At 40.9% G+C, this 21454-nt stretch overlaps 1 protein-coding gene across 5 annotated transcripts in view; it reads left to right on the top strand.

Moving 5' to 3' along the window:
• BCHE (butyrylcholinesterase) overlaps positions 615-21454 on the top strand; it is a 45155-nt gene continuing 24315 nt past the window's right edge. Inside the window, exons 1-3 of one of the 5 annotated variants that reach the window (XM_021396297.1) lie at positions 14076-14362; positions 17462-18983; positions 19537-20761. In XM_021396297.1, coding sequence (XP_021251972.1) covers positions 17467-18983; positions 19537-19552 — 1533 coding nt within the window. In that variant the 5' untranslated portion in view covers positions 14076-14362; positions 17462-17466 and the 3' untranslated portion in view covers positions 19553-20761. Of the gene's footprint in view, positions 634-14075; positions 14363-14384; positions 14514-17461; positions 18984-19536; positions 20762-21454 lie in introns of those variants that run through there. The other 4 variants (XM_021396295.1, XM_021396296.1, XM_021396293.1 and 1 more) reach the window with 4 other exon arrangements.

The raw sequence follows: 21454 nt of genomic DNA, 5'->3' as shown, positions 1-21454 counted from the left end.
AAAACACTGTGGATTCACTTTCTTTTTAAATATAATAGCACTGCAGCACGCAACTGACTGTTGTTGATGGTTTTGAGGGCTGAGATACTGAGCAGCCAAGGAAACGTGGTAGAGCAGTTAGACAGCAAAATTTATATCTCAGAGGACTTGCTGGTATTTCTGTATCTGTGTTCATCTCAAACTATCATGCAAGCTTATTTTGTTTTGTAATGTCAAATCAAACAAAGTCATGCACTCAAGGACAAACAGTAACATTCAATAGCTCTAGTTAGTTTAGGATAGGTTCAATGAAATAACTGTACAGAGATAGGAAATGTAATATGAGATACTGATGTACTTTCCAATAATATTGCATATATTTCTGAATTGTCTATGTCAAGAAAGATGCTATCCAGTAGGGTCAGAGTAGATAATTGCTGTGGAAATGCTAAGTCATGGCTTGCACCAGTGACTGAGCACTTAGAAGGAAGACAGGGCCAACCCAGGGGAGCTCAGGTGCAAGCAGTGTAATGTACCTGAGTGACCTGAAAGGGTGGATCCCGGCTCCACCCTTTCCCAGACCTCATTTAAGGGTTGGTAGTAGAGGTAAGGGTATCTCACTGGAGATCCCTGCATACCTGAGGCCTTCTGAAGGTAAGCAGTTTCTTTCCTTTATTTCCCATGGCTGTTGCATTTTGCAAATCCTCAGTTGCTATAGCTTAGGACCTTGCTGCTCTGCTGTCATTGCTGCCCTTTCCATCGTGTTACGATAATATTTACTTGGTTGATGAGGAGAAAGTAAATGCTTACTATCTCCCCAAAAACTGATAGGTTGAATTTAGATGCCTAGGCATGATGAGCAGGAAGTCTTAAGGATTCTAGGGATTTCCAAAAAAACATGTTCAGAAGGAAATAAAATGGGCACAAGATATCAGCCTGCTCCAGTGAGTGTGTGCTTTTGGGATTATCATGGCTAGTAGGCCTTGTAGTTTAACTAAATAGCATTCTTAGCAGCTGAGTAACATTGAAGAATCTAAGGCAGTGGTGTCGCCAAATATCTAACAAAATAAACCTGTGTCCTCAGTGTCACCTGCATCAGTGTACTTGAGAACAATAGAAAAGTAAAAGGAGATACTGAAAAATACAGGTTTTTTTTTTTTTTTGTCAACATAGATATTGTGAAAACTTTATAGACATCCACATCAATACCAATTAAGATCATGGATATCATCTGAATTTCTTCCTAGGTGGAAATCAAATGTTGATTTCCACCGGTTTCTCTATGGGATACGTCAAGACTTCAAAACTGCTAATCTTGCATTTGTAAATTCAAGGCAAATGCTACGTGCTTTGCACATGCTACGCACAATTTGAAGTAAAATGCAATAGCTTACTGTATTCTCAAAAGAGCAAATGTCCTGTGTGAGCTGGGAAACCTTCCAATTGCATTTGTGGAGCAAGAAGATATTTTTAGGTGGCCTACAGTAGGCAGCGTTATTTGTAAGGCACATGAAAATATTACGTATTCATATTAATCAATACACACTGGCATAAGAGAATGGATTTTTCTGAGATCATTGCTTCATCAGCTGACAATGGAACTAAAATGTTCAACTTTGTTTTCTGCCAATTCCTCCTGCCATGATGCTGAAATATGAAATACACCATAAAGCTAACTATTTTTGCAGAACTGAATGTTAATCAATTGATATTATCTTGATAGATGTGCATTGGATAATTGAGTCAGATTCCTATAATCAGTGTGACCATAGCAGTTTTCCAGCTTTTGAGATGCTGTGGAGTTGAAAAGTCCATGCTAGTGTTGCGGGTCAGGAATGGGGCAGAATTGGGTGTAACGCTGCTTTTACACATTTTAAAGCTGTTGTTGCCTAGAAGACATTCCTGTTCTGTTACTTCTGAATGTTTCCCTTGTTTTCTGTGATGTGGATGAAACTGAATTCAAAACTGAGGGAAGGTGAAATAACAGCCAGGTTTTTTATTGGATTTATCCTCTTAATAACAGTCACCTGCAACACACTAGCTATTTTTGGCTGCTTTGGAGGAATAAGCAGACATCTTTGAGTTCTTATTTAGACTTTTGTTTTAAAAGTGAAGCAGCTATCGCTGAGTTAATGTCTGTGGTGATAGGTTCATGAGTCTTCACCTGCGTAAATCTCCATCTACCATTTTTCCTAATTGGCTATATTTACTGGAAAATGAATTGTATCCCACTTATTTCCAGATCGAAGGTCTGTGTAAATCCATAGTATCACTTCAGTTTTTCAAACAGAGTTAACTTGCAATTTAAAGGAGGTTGTTAGGCTTTTCTTTTTTCATTCTAAGTACCATTCATTCAGATGCAGTAGCAATGCCTTATCCTCAGCAGCAGCATGGACCCAGAATTTTTTGTCAATATAAAAGGAAAAAATTCAAGTCGTATCTGCTTTACAGAGCTTCAGACTTGCTGAATGGTTTGAAAGAAAATTAGAAAATTGTCTTTGTTCTAACTTACGAGCAATCAAAAATAACATGGAATCTTCCATTGGGACGTATCTACTCAAGTGCAGCCATACTGATATTAGGCTTTGTTTCTGCGTGCTGTGATAGTCTTGCAGGTGCTATTACCACCAGTTAGGGCGTACAAGCTCATGGTGTAAAACAAGCAAGTACAAGTATTTATTGCAATAGAGAAGCACAGAAAATTTGCTGAGTAAGCTGGTACCGCTTTTTACATTATGCCTGGGATTCAAAGTGGCAAAAATCAGTCCCAGCAGCAAGCTTTGGGTCACTTGATATTAACCTCTCTGTATGTCAAGAATTAGCCATTTTTTCTTCTCCTTTGTCTTCTCTATCTCGTGAGCAGTTTTTAATCCACGGCAGAAATTTACCTTTTACCCTGTAGTTATCGAACTTCCATAGTCTGCTTTGGCCATGGGTTGTGTCATAAGCCGCCTACAAGTACCACTGAATGATCTCCTTAGGTCTTCTTTTTATTCTCTATTAACTTTTTCATTTTAATGGCTTTATATGGCAAGATAGTTAACCTTTCAAATCATCGGTGACTTTTACCTACTACTTTATTTTCTGGGTATTCTGTAGTTTTTTTTTATTGATGTGAATCACTCCATCTAAAATACTGAGCTCAGTGTAGCAGTAGTTGCTCCTCAGATAACTTAGGAAATCTGACAACCTCTGTACAGTTGTCCAGCTGTACAACATCTGCCCTTTCTGAGCAGATCCACATAAATGCTAAATGGATGGATAGATGCAGGCTAGAGCAGTGTTGCTGTGATTACAGCAAAAATTTGTGTTGGGTTCTTTGGGAGAGTTCTAGAAGAGAAAGCAACCTTGTCATCTGCAGCTAACTTGTGATCCGAAAGCCAAGACAATACCAATTCCTGGTGGGGTACTGAGTAATGGACTTATTTGTTGTGTCTTGTGATAGAACAATGCCTGCACCAGTGTATTCTCACCACTGAGTATGGAAGTAGAGGTGGTGGTGTTGTGTAGGAAACACTGATAGAATCTCATTGTGATCATCAAGGGTTATGCAGCAGCTTAGATTGGTTGTAGAAGCATAAAATTAATGGTCTTTCCATAGGGGAAAAGTCAAAAACAGACATATATGTGGGATGTTCTCTTCTATTGTGCCAGGCCACTGCTGGTTTTTGAAATAGTATACAACTTCAAAACGCAGAAATGTTCTGTGTATGTAGAGAGGGGAGTGCAGTAGTGGAAGTAAGCCGCAGTGATGAACGTGAAGGGATGGTTTGTTGGAAGCTGCACTGAGCATAACATCAATTCACAGCTCAGCTTTGCAGTGTTTGCATCCTTAGCCTGTGCAGATGGGTTATTTATTTTCATACCTGAATTTCACGGCAAGCAAACACTGCCAGTGGTTTACAAAGCGAACCGAAGTCCTGTGGAAAAAAAAAAAACTGAGCTGTAAAATCAAGAGGAAAATGAGTCTGAGGGATGAGTTTATTTCTGGTTTTTGAGGATTTGAGGGTCTTTCCAGGCGAACAACAGCTGTTGGGCGAGCACAGCAGCAGAGCTCTGTGGTGAGGCACACTGCTTAAGGGCAACAGCACAACCTGGTGGTTTATGGTTATCCTAATGCATCAGATCAGGCATCTGCACAAGAAAATCCAGGACTCTTCCCTTCCCCAGATGCTACCTCGGTGTCTGTACAGGATTGAAGCTGTTTCTCATTAATTCATTTGTAAGATGCTGTTTTAGCTGAGGTTTTCACAATAAATAGACAAGACGGGACTGTAAGGGGACATGCAAAAAGATAAATGAGTAAGTCTCTTCCTTTCCAACATCTATGATTCTGAAACTGTGAGGCACAGGCCTGGCCAGCTACTTTGTGTGGTTTTGTGCTGGATGCAGATGAATTTTTTGTTCCAAGATAATAGCCTATTGCTAGAAAGAAAAGCTTGCAATATGCACTGTGCAAAATCTTATATATATAGCAAAAATAATGCATGTGCAGGAAAAATAAGTTTGGCTTATTGGCTTTCTCTACTACAATGAAATTAAATAATACGTTAACATAAACAATATTCAAATACAAATAATAACACTTATCACCTTTCTTCTATATCTCCAGGGTGTGTGATGTTGGTCAGAGTGTTCCTCCTGATGTGACAGCGAAATGGAAAGGGGAGCAAAGGTGCTCAGACGGAATTTTCAAGTGAAGCTTGTTCCATTAGCTAATTTGCTTGATTTTGAAGAACTGTTACCAGGCGTGCAGCTGGCAATGGTGTAGTTACTGAACAAAATTCCTGCACCCAGAAGGGCTGTGCCAGTCCAATGCTGGGGCTGATCCTGAGAGCAGATTCCTCTTCAGGCACCTCAGCTTTTCTTAACTTGATAGAAAAATCTTTTGTTTTTTTTCTTAAGAGAGTCTTACCAAGGCATTGAAATGCTTTTGGCCAAGAAGTAATGTTATTCTTGTGCAGTGAAGATGCCTTCAGGATGGTCACCACAAATAAATGCTCATGTTTCTCATTACTTGGTCTTTGTACTGTAGTCCTGAATGTGGCTGAACTACAGCCTTGGTCTGAGAAAGACCTCTAGTCCACATAGTAATATGGTTAATGCATTTAAACTTGCGTTTGAGCTCATATTTAAGTCTTATTTATTTTAGTGCAATTAGAAGTACGTGAAATGTAAAGTGCGCTGGAATTCAGGGAAATAATTACCATTAGTTTATTGTAGATGTAAATGTTAAATGAAGGAAACATAAGAGAGGGTCTGTATTATTTTCACAGTGCCACCTGTGCCACCAAACTGAATGCTGTATCAGCACTTAGAATGCATTTGGGGGATGAATCGTCTTTTACTCATTGGTGTAGCAATGTTGTAGCACAAATCCAGTGTGCTGCCATGTGTCCACCCAAATTCTGTTCCTACTGCTACAAAATTGTTATCAAATCACTTATGTCAGCTTAAATTTGGAGAGCAACAACATAAGGCCCGAATTCTGGCTGTTTTACACGTCTGTGATGATTGTAAAAGGGTTTGCTTCCTAAATTGAAGTGATGCAAGCAGTCTGCCAAGAAAATGAGCTATAATATTTTCTGCTATGTTTTTGAAAAGCTGGTTGTAACACTTAGTCGCTATCCTGAGGGTAGGTGGGCACCTAAATTCGCATTACATTTCACATGCAGAGGTTCTGCAAAGCCTCCGGTTTGGGATTTCAGCTTTTTTCTTTTGAGGTAAATAGCATGTTGCATGGCCTGCTAATTGTACAGGGCGCTGCTGCAGATGTGGGTAGCACCTGCTGGCACCGTACCTCTATGGAGCTGTGAGAGTGGTGCATCGATACCTGCAATCCAGTGATTCAGGAGCACCGAACAGCACGCGTTGTCAGGATGCAGTGCATCACGTTCAAATTCATTAATAGCTACGCCCGGTGCGATGACATGATGTAAGGTAACAGCTGGCGTGCTGAGAAGCTCTTGAGGCATCCTGTCGAAGTCAGGCATGCTGATAGCTGTGGTAGGTGCTGGCACGTTGCCTAGGGACAGCAGCGGTAATGCGTGGAGCGCTCACAATCCTTGGTTAATGGCTCCATTTTTACTGACGTTCTCCTGTATGTCCTGCCAGAGACTTATATCAAATGAGTGAAGGTGAACCCAGATCAGGCTTGTTTCATGCAACTTTGAGGCATTGTGGGGACAACAGGAGCTGGCAGTCAGACGCTTGAGCTCCGAGTATGAGTGACTTGTCCTCTCCGCCTGCCCTCGGCCTATCTCTTGTTTGTGCTGCTATCGAGATGCCACCTCCTGCCAAAAACTCCTGATTTCATTTCTCACTGACCCTACCTCAGGCAAACATGTCTCTGTTTTTCAATGGATGGGAAAGAGCCTCCCATAAATATTTCACGAGACTTTGTTGCCATACGTTCACGTAGATTTAGGCTGTGTATACTGACAAATGTTACGCTGCGCATGCCCCATCTTTCTGCTTCCACCAGATGCCACTTTTATTAGATTTAAAGCTTTTTTTTTTTTCCACTTGGACCACTTTCACCTGATGTTTACTCATCCCACTACAATCACGATCGAAATTACAACCGTGATGTGAAAGCCCAGCACAGTTTTCTGAGAGGAAAACTTGTTCTGTATACATTAACAATAAAATTCCCCGTAGTTAATTGAAAGAGACCAGGGTAAAGGTCTTCATCCTGTACAATTTTTTGGCAACATTGAGAACAGCTGACTTAAAAGTGGGGGTAAAAATAAAAGGAAGATAAGAGACAAGACAGCGTAGCAGGGTTAGCAAATTGGCCTTCACTTTTTCTGTGGTTAAATCCTAAACACCAGCAAATGCCCTTTCGTTGGAGAGGAGAGCTCATGTTTGATTTAAGGACAAGAGTGCTTAATCAGGAAACACCACAGGCTTCTGCATTTCTTTGTGCGGCAATCTGAATGTTAGGTTGTTTTCATCAGCTGGTGACAGGATATTTTGCATGAACATGAAAGTTAAAATCACTCAAGTGCTTCCACTGAGCAACTCTTAGCCGCTGTGCTTTGTTCCTCCAGTGGCTCTGGGAAATGCACTGATGTTCTATTAAAGTGTGTCCCTGCAGGATAGGTAATGCTGGAGGCACTGAAAGGCAAATCATGTAAAACCCAAGCAGCACGATGCCTGCCTACCTGTAGGTTGTGGTTTGTTTTTTGTTTTCCTTCAACAAGTGGGTTGCTGCCTTGGCAAAAATGCAGGCGTGTGGTTTGGTGCCATAATACTCCATCTGTGCCTTTTGAATCCTATTCCAGACCAAATCCTCACTACAACCTTTATTATGATTAATTACTGTGCACAGAGATTCCCAGCTGTGGTTGCGGCTGCAACAACAGGTCCTGGCAGCTCCTGGGCAGACTGCTCTAAGGGCTGTCCTTCCTCGTGGGACATCCACCAGCTGAGGAACCCTCGAGGACTTGGCAGGGACTTCTTTTGATCGTTGCTTTCCGTGACTTTTAGAAAATGCAGCCATTGAATCCCGTGGGAAGATTTCTATTTACTGTGAAAAATGAATGGAAATGTTGCTTTCATTCATGATTGCCATCAAAAATATCTTCCGTAATATACCGACTATCCCTCTAAAACAGAGGGTTTGAAAAGAAACCAAGAATGATGATGTTTTAATGCTCTGTGTGTCTTGATGCAATTCAGCTTTCCTTACAATTTGGGCACATCTTTTAATTTCCTAGTATCTGTGGTCTAGTAATGTAAGCAGAAAGTCCTTCAGGTTGCAGGCTGTCTCTGTGCAGCTTGTACTGAATCTGCCTTCAGGCAGAAATGAGAGAATGAGCAGAGCATCGTGGTGTTCCTGTTGCTGCTCAATGTCTCTGAGCTGAGGTGAGCAGGGTCTGCCCACAGTGCCGTGTTCTGCCTGCGTGCACTGAGCTCTTCCTTTCCTGTTCAACCTGCTGCAACCCGAGGTGAGGGAAATTACATGTGCAGATTGGTTCTGATGTTAAAATGCTACTGCATGATCCATAGGAAGGGAGTGGGGAAAATCAGTGTTGTTCTGGGCTCGTATGAGTTTGCTGGTGCAAGTAAATGTGAGAGGAGGTAAAGAGAAGTTTATCGGTTCATCCATCAGGAAACTGTGGGGCAGAATATACTGGTAAGGAACTAACGAAGATGGCTAATGAATGAGTATCTCATGCAAGATAATGTTTTATAATAGCTGAATGTGATTACTGTTTCAAGAACGCTGTTGGACTCAAAATTTTGATTTGTATCCCTGCAAACATGTATGTAGCATCACACAGTGTTGCATTTAAGTTAATGTCTACTTAACATATAGACGTATAGCAAAACCCGTGGGAGTGTACTGTACTCTGCCATGATGCCACCTGCTCTGATGACTGTTTTTCAAGCAGATGGTACTGTGATGAATTACCCAATATTCACGAACCATAGCATCTTCCTGAAAAATTTGCACAGATGTTTATAATGAGTTTCATGATTACACAGCGCTTGCACATCCACAGAGCAAAGGGGCCTTCTGTTAAAAAGTCACTCAGCCTGAGAAGTTTGCTTTTCTGATAGGACTATAGCAGCACTCAGCAGTGCCTGAGCTCCCATAAGTGTAATAATCTCTGGGCATGGCCCTATGGCAGAGGTCAGCGTGTGCCTTTGTGCTTTGGGCCATGGGGTAAGAAAATAAGTGCAACCTCTTCCAGGGTCATCTGTTTCTCTTGGAGTTGTATTTCTTTCACGAATCACATAAGCAAAGACATCAAATCTGCTGTGAATTATAGAAAGTAAGGGGAAAATAACTGGAATATTTTTGAGTTTTGCTCCTGACTGTAGCAAGGAAAAATAAAACATGTGGGCTGATGCTAACGAACATCGGCAACACCTTCCTCCTCCTGAGCAGAACTGTTGGATAGGTGCATTCCGAATGCCACTAATGGGCTGCAGAAATCTCTCCAGTGCACTTGGGACCCATGGAGAGCAGTAGCAGGGCACTGGTGGATCTGAAGTTTTACCTCATCTAAACTATTTCTACTAAAATCTGTAGCTGTGACACATCCAGGTGCCATGAGCCATTTACTGAAGAGTGGACAGGGGCACGCTGAACTTGTTTCCGTTTTAATTTCCCACCAACATGTCCCAAAGGGTCCTGGTGCGAGCCTCAATTCTTTCATTCGTGCTTTCAGTGTGTTAGATGAAATTGAATCTGAAATCAGCAGTGACTTAAGCTAAGCCTTTGAACACCTCTATGGCTTTTTCATTAGAGAAACACATCTCTGTCACCAAAACTGAAAGATGGAAAATCATATTGGGGATGAGGTCTAAAATAAAGAGTGAGGATTGGGAATTGGGAAGTTTCCACTTTCCCCATTCAAGATTAGATTCAAACTTTTTAGCTATTCACAGAGAGAGGATGGGTTGTAACTGACTGAACCTCATGCCATGCGTGGTAGGCAACCTTGGTTCGTCAGAACTGCCCAGGTATTGCTTGGATGTTTCTTCTGTTGGTGCCTTGGATAGCTAATGACTTCAGCTGATGAATGTATTATCAGAAGACAACAAATAAGAATTTGTTGAGTGTGTCAAATTATCTTGCTATGTTCATGCAAGATTTCAGTTCCTTGCTGACATTCCAGCTTGGCCTGTTTTCTTACACGCTAAACATTGAGGCTGTAATACTGTCACGCAAGACATGTTGTGTGTACATTAATTCTTCTTTATCGAATCTTATCATTATATGAGACAAAATAATGGGTTATGTATATTATATACCATAGGATATTAAGAATAAATGAACATTCAAAAGGAATAATAACAGTAATGCCTCTATTTTTCATCTGGAATTATTTTCCTATTGGTTCAGATTTCTCCAAGAGTTTCATAAAAATGCAGGCCATTATTGTGCTAATAAAGAGGAAATTATACCAACCTATAATTAGAGTAATAAGAAGAAAGCTAAAGTAGATTATAATTGAACCAATAAGAGGAAAATATAATCATGTTTAATGGCTTATATGGATGTTATTGTCTTCTGTATATTTAATAAATTGGTATCCATTTTCATGATACGTACCCAAGACATCTTTCCTAATATTATCAAACTTCCTTTCAGATCAGTTGGCTCTTATGACTTTTCTAACTCCTCGTTAATAGAAATATTGTTGGGAATTCCTGCCAGTCACAAACAACATCTGAGGTTGCCTGGGCGGAACGGACCTACTCTGTGTTTGTTGTCACAGTCTGGAAAGGCTCACCCTGGTTTAGGGTGATGGTATTTCAGAACGTTCAGAAAAGAGTAGAATAGCGGTTGTCTCTGCAAAATTGAATTGTGTAGGACATCAACATATGGAGGATCCTACTCTCCCCAGCAAAAGCCTTAAGCTGAGACAATCCTCTGCCCCTCACAGGAGCCCTGCTGTAGCACCTGGATGGCAGTAACTCATCAAGGATGTCCCAAACTCTGCTTCATTACTCTTTTGGTTCTGGCAAACACCTGCTCCACTAGCTACGGTGCGTGTTGCCATGTTGTTGGCTTAGCCATCTTCACCCTGTAAGCTCCTCTGGAATGAGATTTCTTCAAATAACCAGCTGCAATTCCCCTAGTAACGCTCAATCTCAACAGGCTTCTGTAGTGTGCCAGTGTTTTACATTAACATGCGTAGAGATGTGCGGTACTGAAAGGGGTAATGGTCCTTCTCACGGTCACTGTGTATGGGCAACTACTGTGCGGAGATGGTCTGCAAGCGCTCGATTTAAAAAAAAAAAAAGGTTTATTTCTTCATATGTGCAGTCAAATAACATGAATAAAAGTTCTAAAGCTGAGCAGTAGTGGATCCTTGCTGCCACTGATCACCTATCTTCTGTTTTTTCACCTGAAGATTTCACAGCTTTCGGCTTCTGTCTTTTTCCCCTTGAGTCTTTGAGCTGCTAACTGTTCCTGTCTGCAATTTCACCTTTCTTATCTGGTACAGTTTGAGTTTATTTGTTTTCTTCACAGCTTTTTTTTTTTCTCAGGCCGTAGCAGTTTTCTCAGAAGTGCAAGCCAAGGTCATTCAGCTACTCTGTGGGGAAACCTGGCTTGGGACTGGAGATAGCCAAGCCCTCAAGGGAGCTTACCATGGCCTGAATTTAAATAGAAACCCCTCTTTTTTATTTAAATAAATGTGATATTTCATCTAGGATAGCCATAATTTTCCTTCGGATTTTTCTTCTTAGCAATTAAGAAAATAAGAATACTCACTACCTCATGTACTAACAGCACGTAAATGTTTCCATACGCACTTCACGTGTGAGATCCTTTGCTTTAAATTGATGTTTGCAAAGCTTTTCAGACCAGCTATTCCCATGGGAGCCCAGGTGTTCTTTCTGAGGCTGCGGGTGGCTCGGAAGGGTGGGGGTCAAATCCAGAGAAGGGGACCCTTCACGTCTGAACAGACCTTGAAAGCTTAGAGGTCATCCTGGGAGAGAGCAGTGTGCTTTCCACTGGGAATATCTGAAATACATCTCTTCCCCAATGGGTTTGTAGCACATAAGTTTGTCAGTTCTGTTAGATGACTACTGAAGATAATCTAGAATGTGTGCAACAGGGTACTTGTAAATGTAAACATCTGCATGTGCTTAGGTAATAGCCTGAAGGACAGTTTAATAATGAGGAAAAATGTTCTAAGCTTCTTAGACTGTTAAATGTCAACCTTTCCCAGAGGCGGCCTTTGTTTTCATTTCACTTCATGACTTGGGCACCTCTCCTGCCAAAATTCCTGCCTCAGTGTGAGGTCTATTTCATAGGTACATCTTGAATTCTTATCCTTGGTGGAGACTTTGAGAACTCTGCCTTAAATAAAGGTTTGCATGGCCTCAAGCCATTGTCTGATGGGTAGATAGATAGATTGATAGATGTAGGTATTTTAAAAGTATTGGTGTGTAAGTACATATATATACATATATTATATGTGTGTGTGTATATATATCTTTTGATAGTGTTCTATATATCTGCTGTTGTGTGCCTCCTTTCATTTCATGCTCCCAAAGGAAAGCTGAGAAAATGGCCAAAAAATTACCAAAGGCATTAAGTGTATTTAAACTCTAATTCTCACTCAGGTATTTTTAGTAAGCTAAGTAATAACTAAAATAAGTGTTTCCTCTCACTCTCACCATGGTGAAACTTTAATTTATATGTTAATTTTTCTAATTAGAGGAGAAATCATAAAAGAGGGCATCCTTTTCTTAAAAAGTATAGTCTAACATTGAACTAAAGTATAGTAGACAAGAATTATAACGATGTACACAGTCTGTCTTGGCTGATGGCAGCCAGGTAACACCAAGATGGAACTGACAGCATTTCCTACAGCCCCAAAACCAGCCTGAGTACTCTCTTGTCATGGGGTTACTTTTCCAGGGGTGTGTTTCAGTCTCCTGCTGCTATTCTACCATTGAGAATACAGCTGTTTGTCATAAGCATTAGAAATAACTCATTTAAGTGGCCTCTAACAAGATTTGGGGCTTTTGGTTCATTCTTCTGATGTTATGGTAATGAAGCAAATGTGTGTCACCTGGCAGCGTTCCTGAAAGGGGCCTTAGAGAAAGTCAGTGCATGCGCGTGTCAGAGAAAATGCAGAGCTGCCGTAATTTGGACATCGAAATGTAGTGGTTCCTGCAGGAAATGGCACTTGAAACATTTTAATCAGCTGGGGTTGCCTCTGGAATTGGTTCCAAATTAATCCTAGTTTGTTATTTACATAACCGAGAGCAGCATCCTGGCTAAGAATTCGAATTTCAAACTAGCTACCGTATCAGATGCTTCCATGCTAAAAATTTGGGGATTTATAATTTTGAATTAGGTTTAGACTGGGACACATTCTCTCCCACGGACATGTCCCTGCAATTTACCCATCAGATATCTGATCCTGAAAGTAGACTGTAAAACTACCAGAAAAAAACACGACTGTGCTTTCTTGGGCTTCTCTCTATTAAAACACTATTTCATGTGCTAGCTTCTAAAAAAAAATCATTTACAGTCTCCATGTTAGGGTCTATAAACTTCATACTTTTTACTTCTGCTTTATTTCTGTTCTATGCATTGCCAAATATTGCTTTTGTGTAATTGAAACAGTGCTGTAGTTTGATTATTAAGCAGAGGGAAAGTAATTGTTTTGAGCTCTAAGGGGGGAAGCGAAGGCTCTCGGTAGAAGCAAAACTTGAAGAGTGGAGAAGTGTTTTGTTTTTTTCTTGTTTTTTTCTTTCTTCTTTTTCTGTTTGTTTTTTTGAGCAGCATTAGAGAATGTGTCTGCTCAGGGCCAGGACCCCCAACACCGGGGATGGTTTCACATGGTAGCTCAGGGGTGTGAGTTTGGCAAGGCATTTTGTGACCAGGGTGTATATCATTTATCAAATGCCTTCTGTACTTCAGAACATAGGCAATTGACATAACCTCTCAGGAATCAACTTCATCGTGGGCAGCACCACGGGTCCTGCTCCCGGCTGGGGATGGAGCAGGCACGGGTCACAAGCAGCACGGGTCCCTGTGACCTGGCCTTGGCTGTGTAGCAGCCCTGACAGCTCTGGCACTTACACTGGCTTGGCACAGCCAGCCACGCATTCTGACGGAAACAATACTTAACAGGCTCAGGTAAAAGGAGGGTGTCACATAAAGTAAGCAGTAGGACGACTTCTAATTTTAACCCTAAGAGGAGAGAGAAGGCAGCGTGTGATGCCATGTGGGTGCAGCTCTTCACCGTGAAGCCGGGACCGGGCAGAGCAAATTTCAACAGTAGCCCTCAGATGGCCGTGAGTCAAGTAATGCCAGTGATGCTTGCCAGCTGTTGACATGTCTGCGCAGCAGACACTCCTCTTTTATCTGCCAACTGTTGCTTATAACCAAAAATAGTGACTTACGCTGCAGCAAAAACAAAAACTTAAAGTACTTTCACGTTATGCTAATATTTAGCGGTCCAACAGCAAAAAAAAAATAATCAAGATTTGTGGTCAGCGTTCTATGCACGATGAAGGAAAGAAAGGCGGGATTTGAATGTTTTTATAAATTGGCTGATCTCAGGTTATAAAAGCATTGCCCTGTGCTAAAAGCAAAATCATTGCCTCTTCCCTTTCCTATAGAAGCGGATGCCTGATTTTCCCCAGGACGAGTTTCCCTTTGTAGCGTTTCTCCAGCGGTACCATGTGCCTCGGAGCAGATGTCGGATAGCGGGGAATGCTGCCTGCAGATCAAGTTGCTGCTGCCAACTCTCGCGAGCTTTGTGTCAGAAACAGTTGATTATAATGTCAGTACTGTCCAATTTACGGGCTTAAAGCAGCAGCCGCATACAGCGTTTTCCCTGAAGTATTCAAAGATCCCGAACCTTTAAAACTTTGTAGTCCTTGTAATAGAAGTGGGGTAAGTGATTCTCTCTTTCCACGTCTCTGTCTGCCAAGGGTGATTTACGGTTCCGCTTGATTTGCACGGGGATTGTGATCTTTTAAAACGCTCCGCTCTGCCCATTTGTTGCTCTCTTGGGAAAACTCACTCTGCTCTGCAAACGGAACGAGTAAGCAGGCGTGCGGATCAGACCTCGCTGTTATTTAAGGGATCCTGGGCTAAGCAAATTAAACTGAGCCAGAAATCACTTATGAATTCAGCTGTCTTTTCTATTTAAATAGTGACTTTATTATTTTATGTAGATTTTTTTTTTTTTTTTTCCGGCTGGGTAAAGATTTGCAGGGAGAGGAAACAATTATTGAAACAAATTGTATTCCCCTGTGGAATAAGAATATAAAAGTGCGTTCTGTTTAACTTCTGCTGGAGAAAACTACCACGGAAGTGGCTTTTTAATGTATGCAAATGCATTACATGATACGTCTCTGCTCGGTTGGGGTTGATGAGCTAAAGTGCTCTTCTGCTGTTTTACTTTCATAGTAATAATCAATGAATATTTGTTTTTCTCGTGTAACATTTCTCAGTGTAAACTCAACCTTGTATTGGGTTTGTTTTAATGCAGCACGCGAAACCTTATTAAATGTAACGTTAGTCATACATTGGAGGTGTCATGATAAGCTGCCCTTGTTACTTTTGTCAATATTAGCAGAGTAACATGAAAGTAGACAAGTTCTTCCATTCAGTAGTACGAAACTTCTGCATTTCTTAAGCTTGATCTGTTTTATGCTTTTCCTTTAAAATGCCACCTGTGCTGTTGCAGAGATCATTGGGAAGGTGGTGCAGAACTGAAGCTTTAGCTAGTTCTTTTTTCTTCTGTAATTCTTGCCTTTAGGATCAAAAGTTACACCTGTGTGTTTTACTCCTGTCTCGTCCTATTTTAATTTACTGGGGAGGGCAGAGTGGAGTCAACTTGAATGACAATTTAGATATCAAAACCCTCAGGACCTTTAACATCTCTATTTTTTCTTAGTGCCATTTGTTTTCTTGGTAATGACACTGTTTGAGACCTTTTACTGTTTCCAGTTTGTTGCTGTCTCTTGGGCCTGGGGTCGTGCATTAGAAATGAATATGTGAAGAAAAGGAAGTGTCAGTGAAATGATGGAGAAATTACTTTCTCCACCTCACAGTGCCTCACAGTAGTTGACGTGCACTGCCTACTATTACCATTACTGGGTTGACTGTGAGATGGGGGGCAAAGAGCTTAGCCCTACCCTAATCCTTACATCCCTTTCATAATCCAGCTCTTAAAAGATTTTGTTATGGGAATGAATGGACAAAAAAGGACTAGCATCAGTGAGGGGAGCTCAGTGGGGACTGCAGGCTGTCGGAGTGAGCCTCTGCTTACACCAGTGTTGTAGGAGCTGCTGGACCACGTGGGTCCAGATGAAAACTCTGTGAGGTTCAGCATAAACGGGGGCAGGTTCCTACATACCAAGCTTAAGATTCAGTGGAGTGCTAGACCGAAGCCTAAAGTTTATCGTTCCTTCTCACCATCTTTTTTTTTTTTTTCCACATAAACATGTATGCTCTTGTCTTTTTATTTTTCTGAAATTTACCTATTGCTTATCTATTTTGATTAGAATTAAAACTATTGACCCTGAAGATTCTTGTCCATACATTTGAGGCTATCTCAAAGTCAGGAGCCTCGTCGCACAAATTGTTCCTTTTTTAATTTCTGTATTTTCTTAGTTTACATCCAGCAATGTGCAAGCAAGGGAGAAGAGCTCTGCTTAAGCACACAGCTGTACTTTCCACAGAAATTAGCCTCATTCCTTTTAAGGGCACAAGTGCTTCTCATTAACAAAGAATGGCCTGTTTAAAGAGGCTGGACGGGGTATGCTATGTGTGACAGGGCAATAAGCAAAAAATAGAAGAAAGCTTTGTTGAGCATTTTCAAATATGTAGGATGTAGAAACTGGTTTGTGTAAATGCAGTTTTTCTGACTTCAAGAGGATGATGCTGGGTGTGATGAATAGGACTACTAGTATGCTTAAATGGGATCATAATCAATATCTATATCCTTAGTATTAAGATAGTGTTAGCTAATACCTAGTTCTTAGGGAGAAAAGACCAGGCCGTACTTAAATTATGAATCATCAACTGTGTAAATTAAAAATCCTTATTTTTTATGTTAATTTTTAACTCTTAGAAATATACTACTCATCAAGATTATTATGCTTATGAACCTGGTTAAGTTGCCTTAAGGAAACAAGATCTTGCAAGAGATGTTTCATCTAGGTCTACATGTCCCACTCTGTGCAGTCTCCCAGACGAGCTAATGAGCTGCCACTCGGTTTAGAGGCACTTTGCACACTTCTCTTGCTCAAACACCTTCAGCTCTGAAGATGTATGGGTAGGGCAGTGAGACCACCCTGGGCTGCTTTGAGTTCAGAGCAATGCCATCCTGCTGGTTTGCTTCAGCCCAGGCACGCGCTGTGACATGAACACAGCTCAAAGCTTAGGTAGACTTGGAAATCCTTGGATTAAAACTTGCTGTTAAAACTTGCTAACAGCTTTTTTTTTTTTTTTCCAATGTTCACAGAATGCATGTTTATGTGTGGAAAAACCTGTGGCTAGTGATGTCTATTATCTGCCCTTATTGATTTGAGCATTCAAGTTGCTAAAGAAACTCCTAGCAGAGGAATGGCTCATTGGGCATGGCTTTTAGTGTCACAGACCGTAAGATGTTCCACTAATCATGCTGGTGGAAATGCAAGTAGTGAAGTCACCTGTTGCTGGTGGTGTGAGGTTGCTGGTGATTTGTAAACATGTGACCTCTGACCACTTACGTGGTTCTCTGGTCTAACTTCCTCACTTCTATGTATTTTTAGCAATGAAGTTGTTCTGTAACACTGTACAAAGCATTAAATCCTAAACATAGCTTTTACAATGAGACTGACAACAAGTTATGGTTAAAGACTGCTTGAGCTTTGTGCAGAAGCACCATCTTATTTTCAGCACCCTTGGGATGACCTATGTCCTTTTTGAATAAAAAGGTTTGGCTCTGGTGTTAATATACGTGGAAATAATCCTGAATTTCTTTTTTTTCCTGTGTTTCAGGCATCATGATTTGGGCAAATGGTATGAGTATCTGCGCCAGATTTCTTATGTGGCTTCTTCTCCTGTATATGTTCATCAGGAAGGTGGTGCCTGAAGATAATATTATTACAACCAAGAAAGGCAGAGTAAGAGGGACGACCCTGCAGGTACTGGGAGGGACTGTGACAGCCTTCCTTGGAATACCTTATGGAAAACCACCCGTTGGTAGACTGAGATTTCAAAAACCAGAGCCTTTTGAGAAGTGGTCGGGTATCTGGAATGCCACTCAACATGCAAACTCCTGTTACCAGCTTATAGATACGACTTATCCTGGGTTTCCTGGAACAGAGATGTGGAATCCAAAAACTAACCTAAGTGAAGACTGCTTGTACCTTAATGTATGGGTTCCTTCTCCCAAGCCCAAGAATGCAACTGTCATGGTTTGGATTTACGGGGGTGGCTTTGAGACTGGGTCGACTTCCCTACCTGTCTATGATGGCAAGTTTCTAGCCAGAGTAGAAAGAGTCATTGTAGTTTCTATGAACTACAGAACTGGTGCGTTAGGATTTTTGGCTTTGCCAGGAAACAAAGAAGTTCCTGGAAATGCAGGTTTATTTGATCAAAGGTTGGCGCTTCAGTGGGTCCAGGAGAACATAGCATCTTTTGGAGGCAACCCGAAAAGTGTGACTATATTCGGAGAGAGCGCTGGCTCAGCTTCTGTCAGCTACCATATCCTTTCTCCTAAAAGCCATCCTTTATTCACAAGAGCCATCATGCAAAGTGGATCTGCAAATGCCCCTTGGGCTGCAATTACAGCCTCAGAAGCCAGAAAGAGAACAGTGGCTTTAGCTAAACAACTCGAGTGTCCCACCAGCAACGAGGCAGAGCTAATTCTTTGCCTCCGAGACAAGGACCCCAAGGACATATTGGAGAATGAAGTTTATGCAGTAAAATATTTCTCTCTTTTACAAATATTTTTTTGTCCAACTGTGGATGGTGATTTTCTCTTGGACATGCCAGAAACGTTGATTGAGAATGGCGTTTTCAAGCAAACGCAGATCTTGGTCGGTGTTAACAAAGATGAAGGAACGAGTTTTCTAGTATATGGAGTCCCTGGCTTCAGCAAGGACAGTGACAGTTTGATCAATAAAACACAGTTTGAAGCAGCTTTAACCCTGTCCTTTCCACAAGCAAGCCAACTTGCTATAGAATCTATCATTTTTCAGTACACGGATTGGGAAAACGAGCAAAAGCCAGAACATTACCGCGATGCCATGGATGACGTTATTGGGGACTACCATATAATATGTCCTGTGATGGAGTTTGCAAAAAAAATTGCAGAAGTAGGGAACAACACGTTCTTTTACTTCTTTGAACATCGATCCTCAAAGCTCCCTTGGCCAGAGTGGATGGGAGTAATGCACGGTTATGAGATTGAATTTGTGTTCGGATTGCCTCTAGAAAGAAGAGTTAATTACACCAAAGCTGAAGAAATCTTAAGCCGGTCCATGTTAAGATATTGGGCAAGTTTCGCGAAAACTGGGTAAGTTTGCTGTGGAAGTCTGTTTGGTCAGATAGCTGTTATTGCACAGGCAGAAGAGCTTTAACTGTGGTGGTGGTGGTTTGATGCCTGATGGGAATGATGAGGCAGGATTAACTGTTCAGCTAGCCAGAATTCCTGCCTTAGTTCAGATAAAAGCACCATCTGAGTAGAATAAACTGTTGACGTGTAGCTCATGGTGATGAGTGAGCTTAAGGAAATAATGCACGTTCACCTATGAAAGCAAACACAAAACATTTTTTTACCATGGTAGCAGCTGGTACAAAGGAAGTTAGTGGTCTCAAGTCTTAAAAATAAAATATTTTAAATTTTGAAGGCCTTTAAGAATAGAAATAAGAGCAAAGCCCAAGTTGCTGTAAGATGTAATTTGTTCAGAATACACACATGTAAACATGGAGGTCTATTATGTTCACAAGATAAAATGATTCAGTTTGCTGGATGTGCTTTTCAGAAAGCTTTATGTTCCCATCTGTACTGTAAGTATAATCTTGACTTTCACTGAAGACGGTAACAAATCACTTGCTATTTCCATTAGGCTCATCCTTAAATGAAATACGTACTAGCCTGCATAAGAAGCAAATAAACATATTTCATTTGGATGTTTGAAATGGATTAAATATAGCCCTTCATTCACTCTATTTATCTGGTGTCCAAGAGAAGAGTGAGACAGCCCTTGCTCTGCACGGTGGCATCCTGGGACTCTCTCAATGTACTATTAAGATTGGAATGAAAACATTTCAGTGCAGTAAGAAAAACAGCCGCTACCAGGGCTGTGTACAATTGGTCTCAAGGCTGCAAGCCCTACTTCAATGGGGGAGCTATCTTGTCTTCTCAGAAGCTCTGTTTGCAGTCCCCTAATTATACATGTAGAAACCTGTACTGGTGAAAATGTAGAATCAAATGCTTAATTTGCACTTTTAAAATGTTTAATTTTCAAAATCCTGTATTACGTGCCATGGTGGACCTTTCTTTTTATTCGTGAGGGATATGTAGATTTGTAAAGACTGAATGAATTTTGGAACAGTATCTAATTATTTTTCTTATGAGATTTGACATCAGAAGAGACTACAGTGCTTGTTCAGTCTGTGCAACCTTGTACATAAAACAAAACATGGGTAGGATTTAGGCATTTCCAGTGATGGAAAATCCAGAACAAACATTAGCAGGTTCTTCTAACTTAATACAGTTACAGCTATAAAGAGAATGTCTGTGTCTGATCGGAGTGTGTCTATTCCAGTTCTCCACTTCCCAGATGCTAAATTTTGTTTGGCAGTTTCTGAGATTTGTATTATAACTTGCGTTCCAAGCAGAGACAATTCTAGGCTCTATTCAAATAACCCTTAATCCTTTTTCTCGTTGAACAAAACAGGTTATACTCGAGTTTTTCACTGTTTAACATTTTTTCCAAGTCCTTAATAATAACTGTGCCTCTCCTCCGGAACTGTGATTCATCAACACCTTGTTGGAACTTTCCTTGTTTGAATTAAACACTGTCATCCCCAGTGAATCCTGATTACAGGTGTCATCTGTCTTCTATTTCAACCTGATATTCCCCTGTTTACTCATCCAAGGAAAGTGTTATTTGCATTGACCACGCTGTTATGCTAGGAGCTGCTGCGTGCCCATGCGTGATGGTTAATTGATCTGCCCCAATCCCACAGTCCTCCTTTCTGCACTGGCTCTGATTCAGCTCCAAAACCACTTCATTTCCTGGCTGGCACCAGCCTGAGGGCAGCCCAGCTGCTGCAGCCCCTGATAGCCCCTTTAGGTTACACTCCTAGATGAACTAACAGTTTATTTTTACATGCCAACTTTTTTTTTAAACCTATTCGCTTATGACATGGTGGTTTATTTGTTTGTTTTCCAGAGGAAATATTTTTATGCAGAAGTATTAATTATATTAACAAGTTCTATCTCATTTATGTATTGGATCTTTATATATGTATATATATATTTTTTTTACCATAAGTGATCAGCATTTTAACTCAGATAAATGACCATGCAGTTGACTATATTCATTGAAAACATAATATTCTGATACTGATTTTATTCCACTGAAATTAAATCAAAAATTTAATCTTAGAGCTCTTCCTGCTTCCCTCTCCTTTTGGAGCTTGATGGCACCACTCCAAATGAATTCAGAGTGAAAGACTAGTGCAGAGAAAAGCATCCAGCAGGGGCACACCTTTTGGAAATGAGCTGTATGAGTGATTTATCAATAGCAAAATGCATGTGATAGATTCCCAAGATGAAGTCTGCACGATGAGGTCAGGCAAAACTTGGTAACAACTCCCTCATCGTGGAGACATGCTATGGCAATACTGCTTTGATGCTGGTGTCACTTAGACCCTCCTTGAAGGGCAAAGACTCCTTATTACATGCTGCAACCAGGATCTGTTATCAGCCATCCAAAGCCCATAGATTTTTCCGCTTAGCAGGAGAGAAATTTAGGT

Source organism: Numida meleagris, chromosome 4 (assembly GCF_002078875.1).
Source record: "Numida meleagris isolate 19003 breed g44 Domestic line chromosome 4, NumMel1.0, whole genome shotgun sequence".
NCBI classification, from domain to species: Eukaryota; Metazoa; Chordata; class Aves; order Galliformes; family Numididae; genus Numida; species Numida meleagris.
The sequence above is the reverse complement of the archived record's forward strand: the minus strand, read 5'-3'. Positions and strand labels throughout refer to the sequence as shown.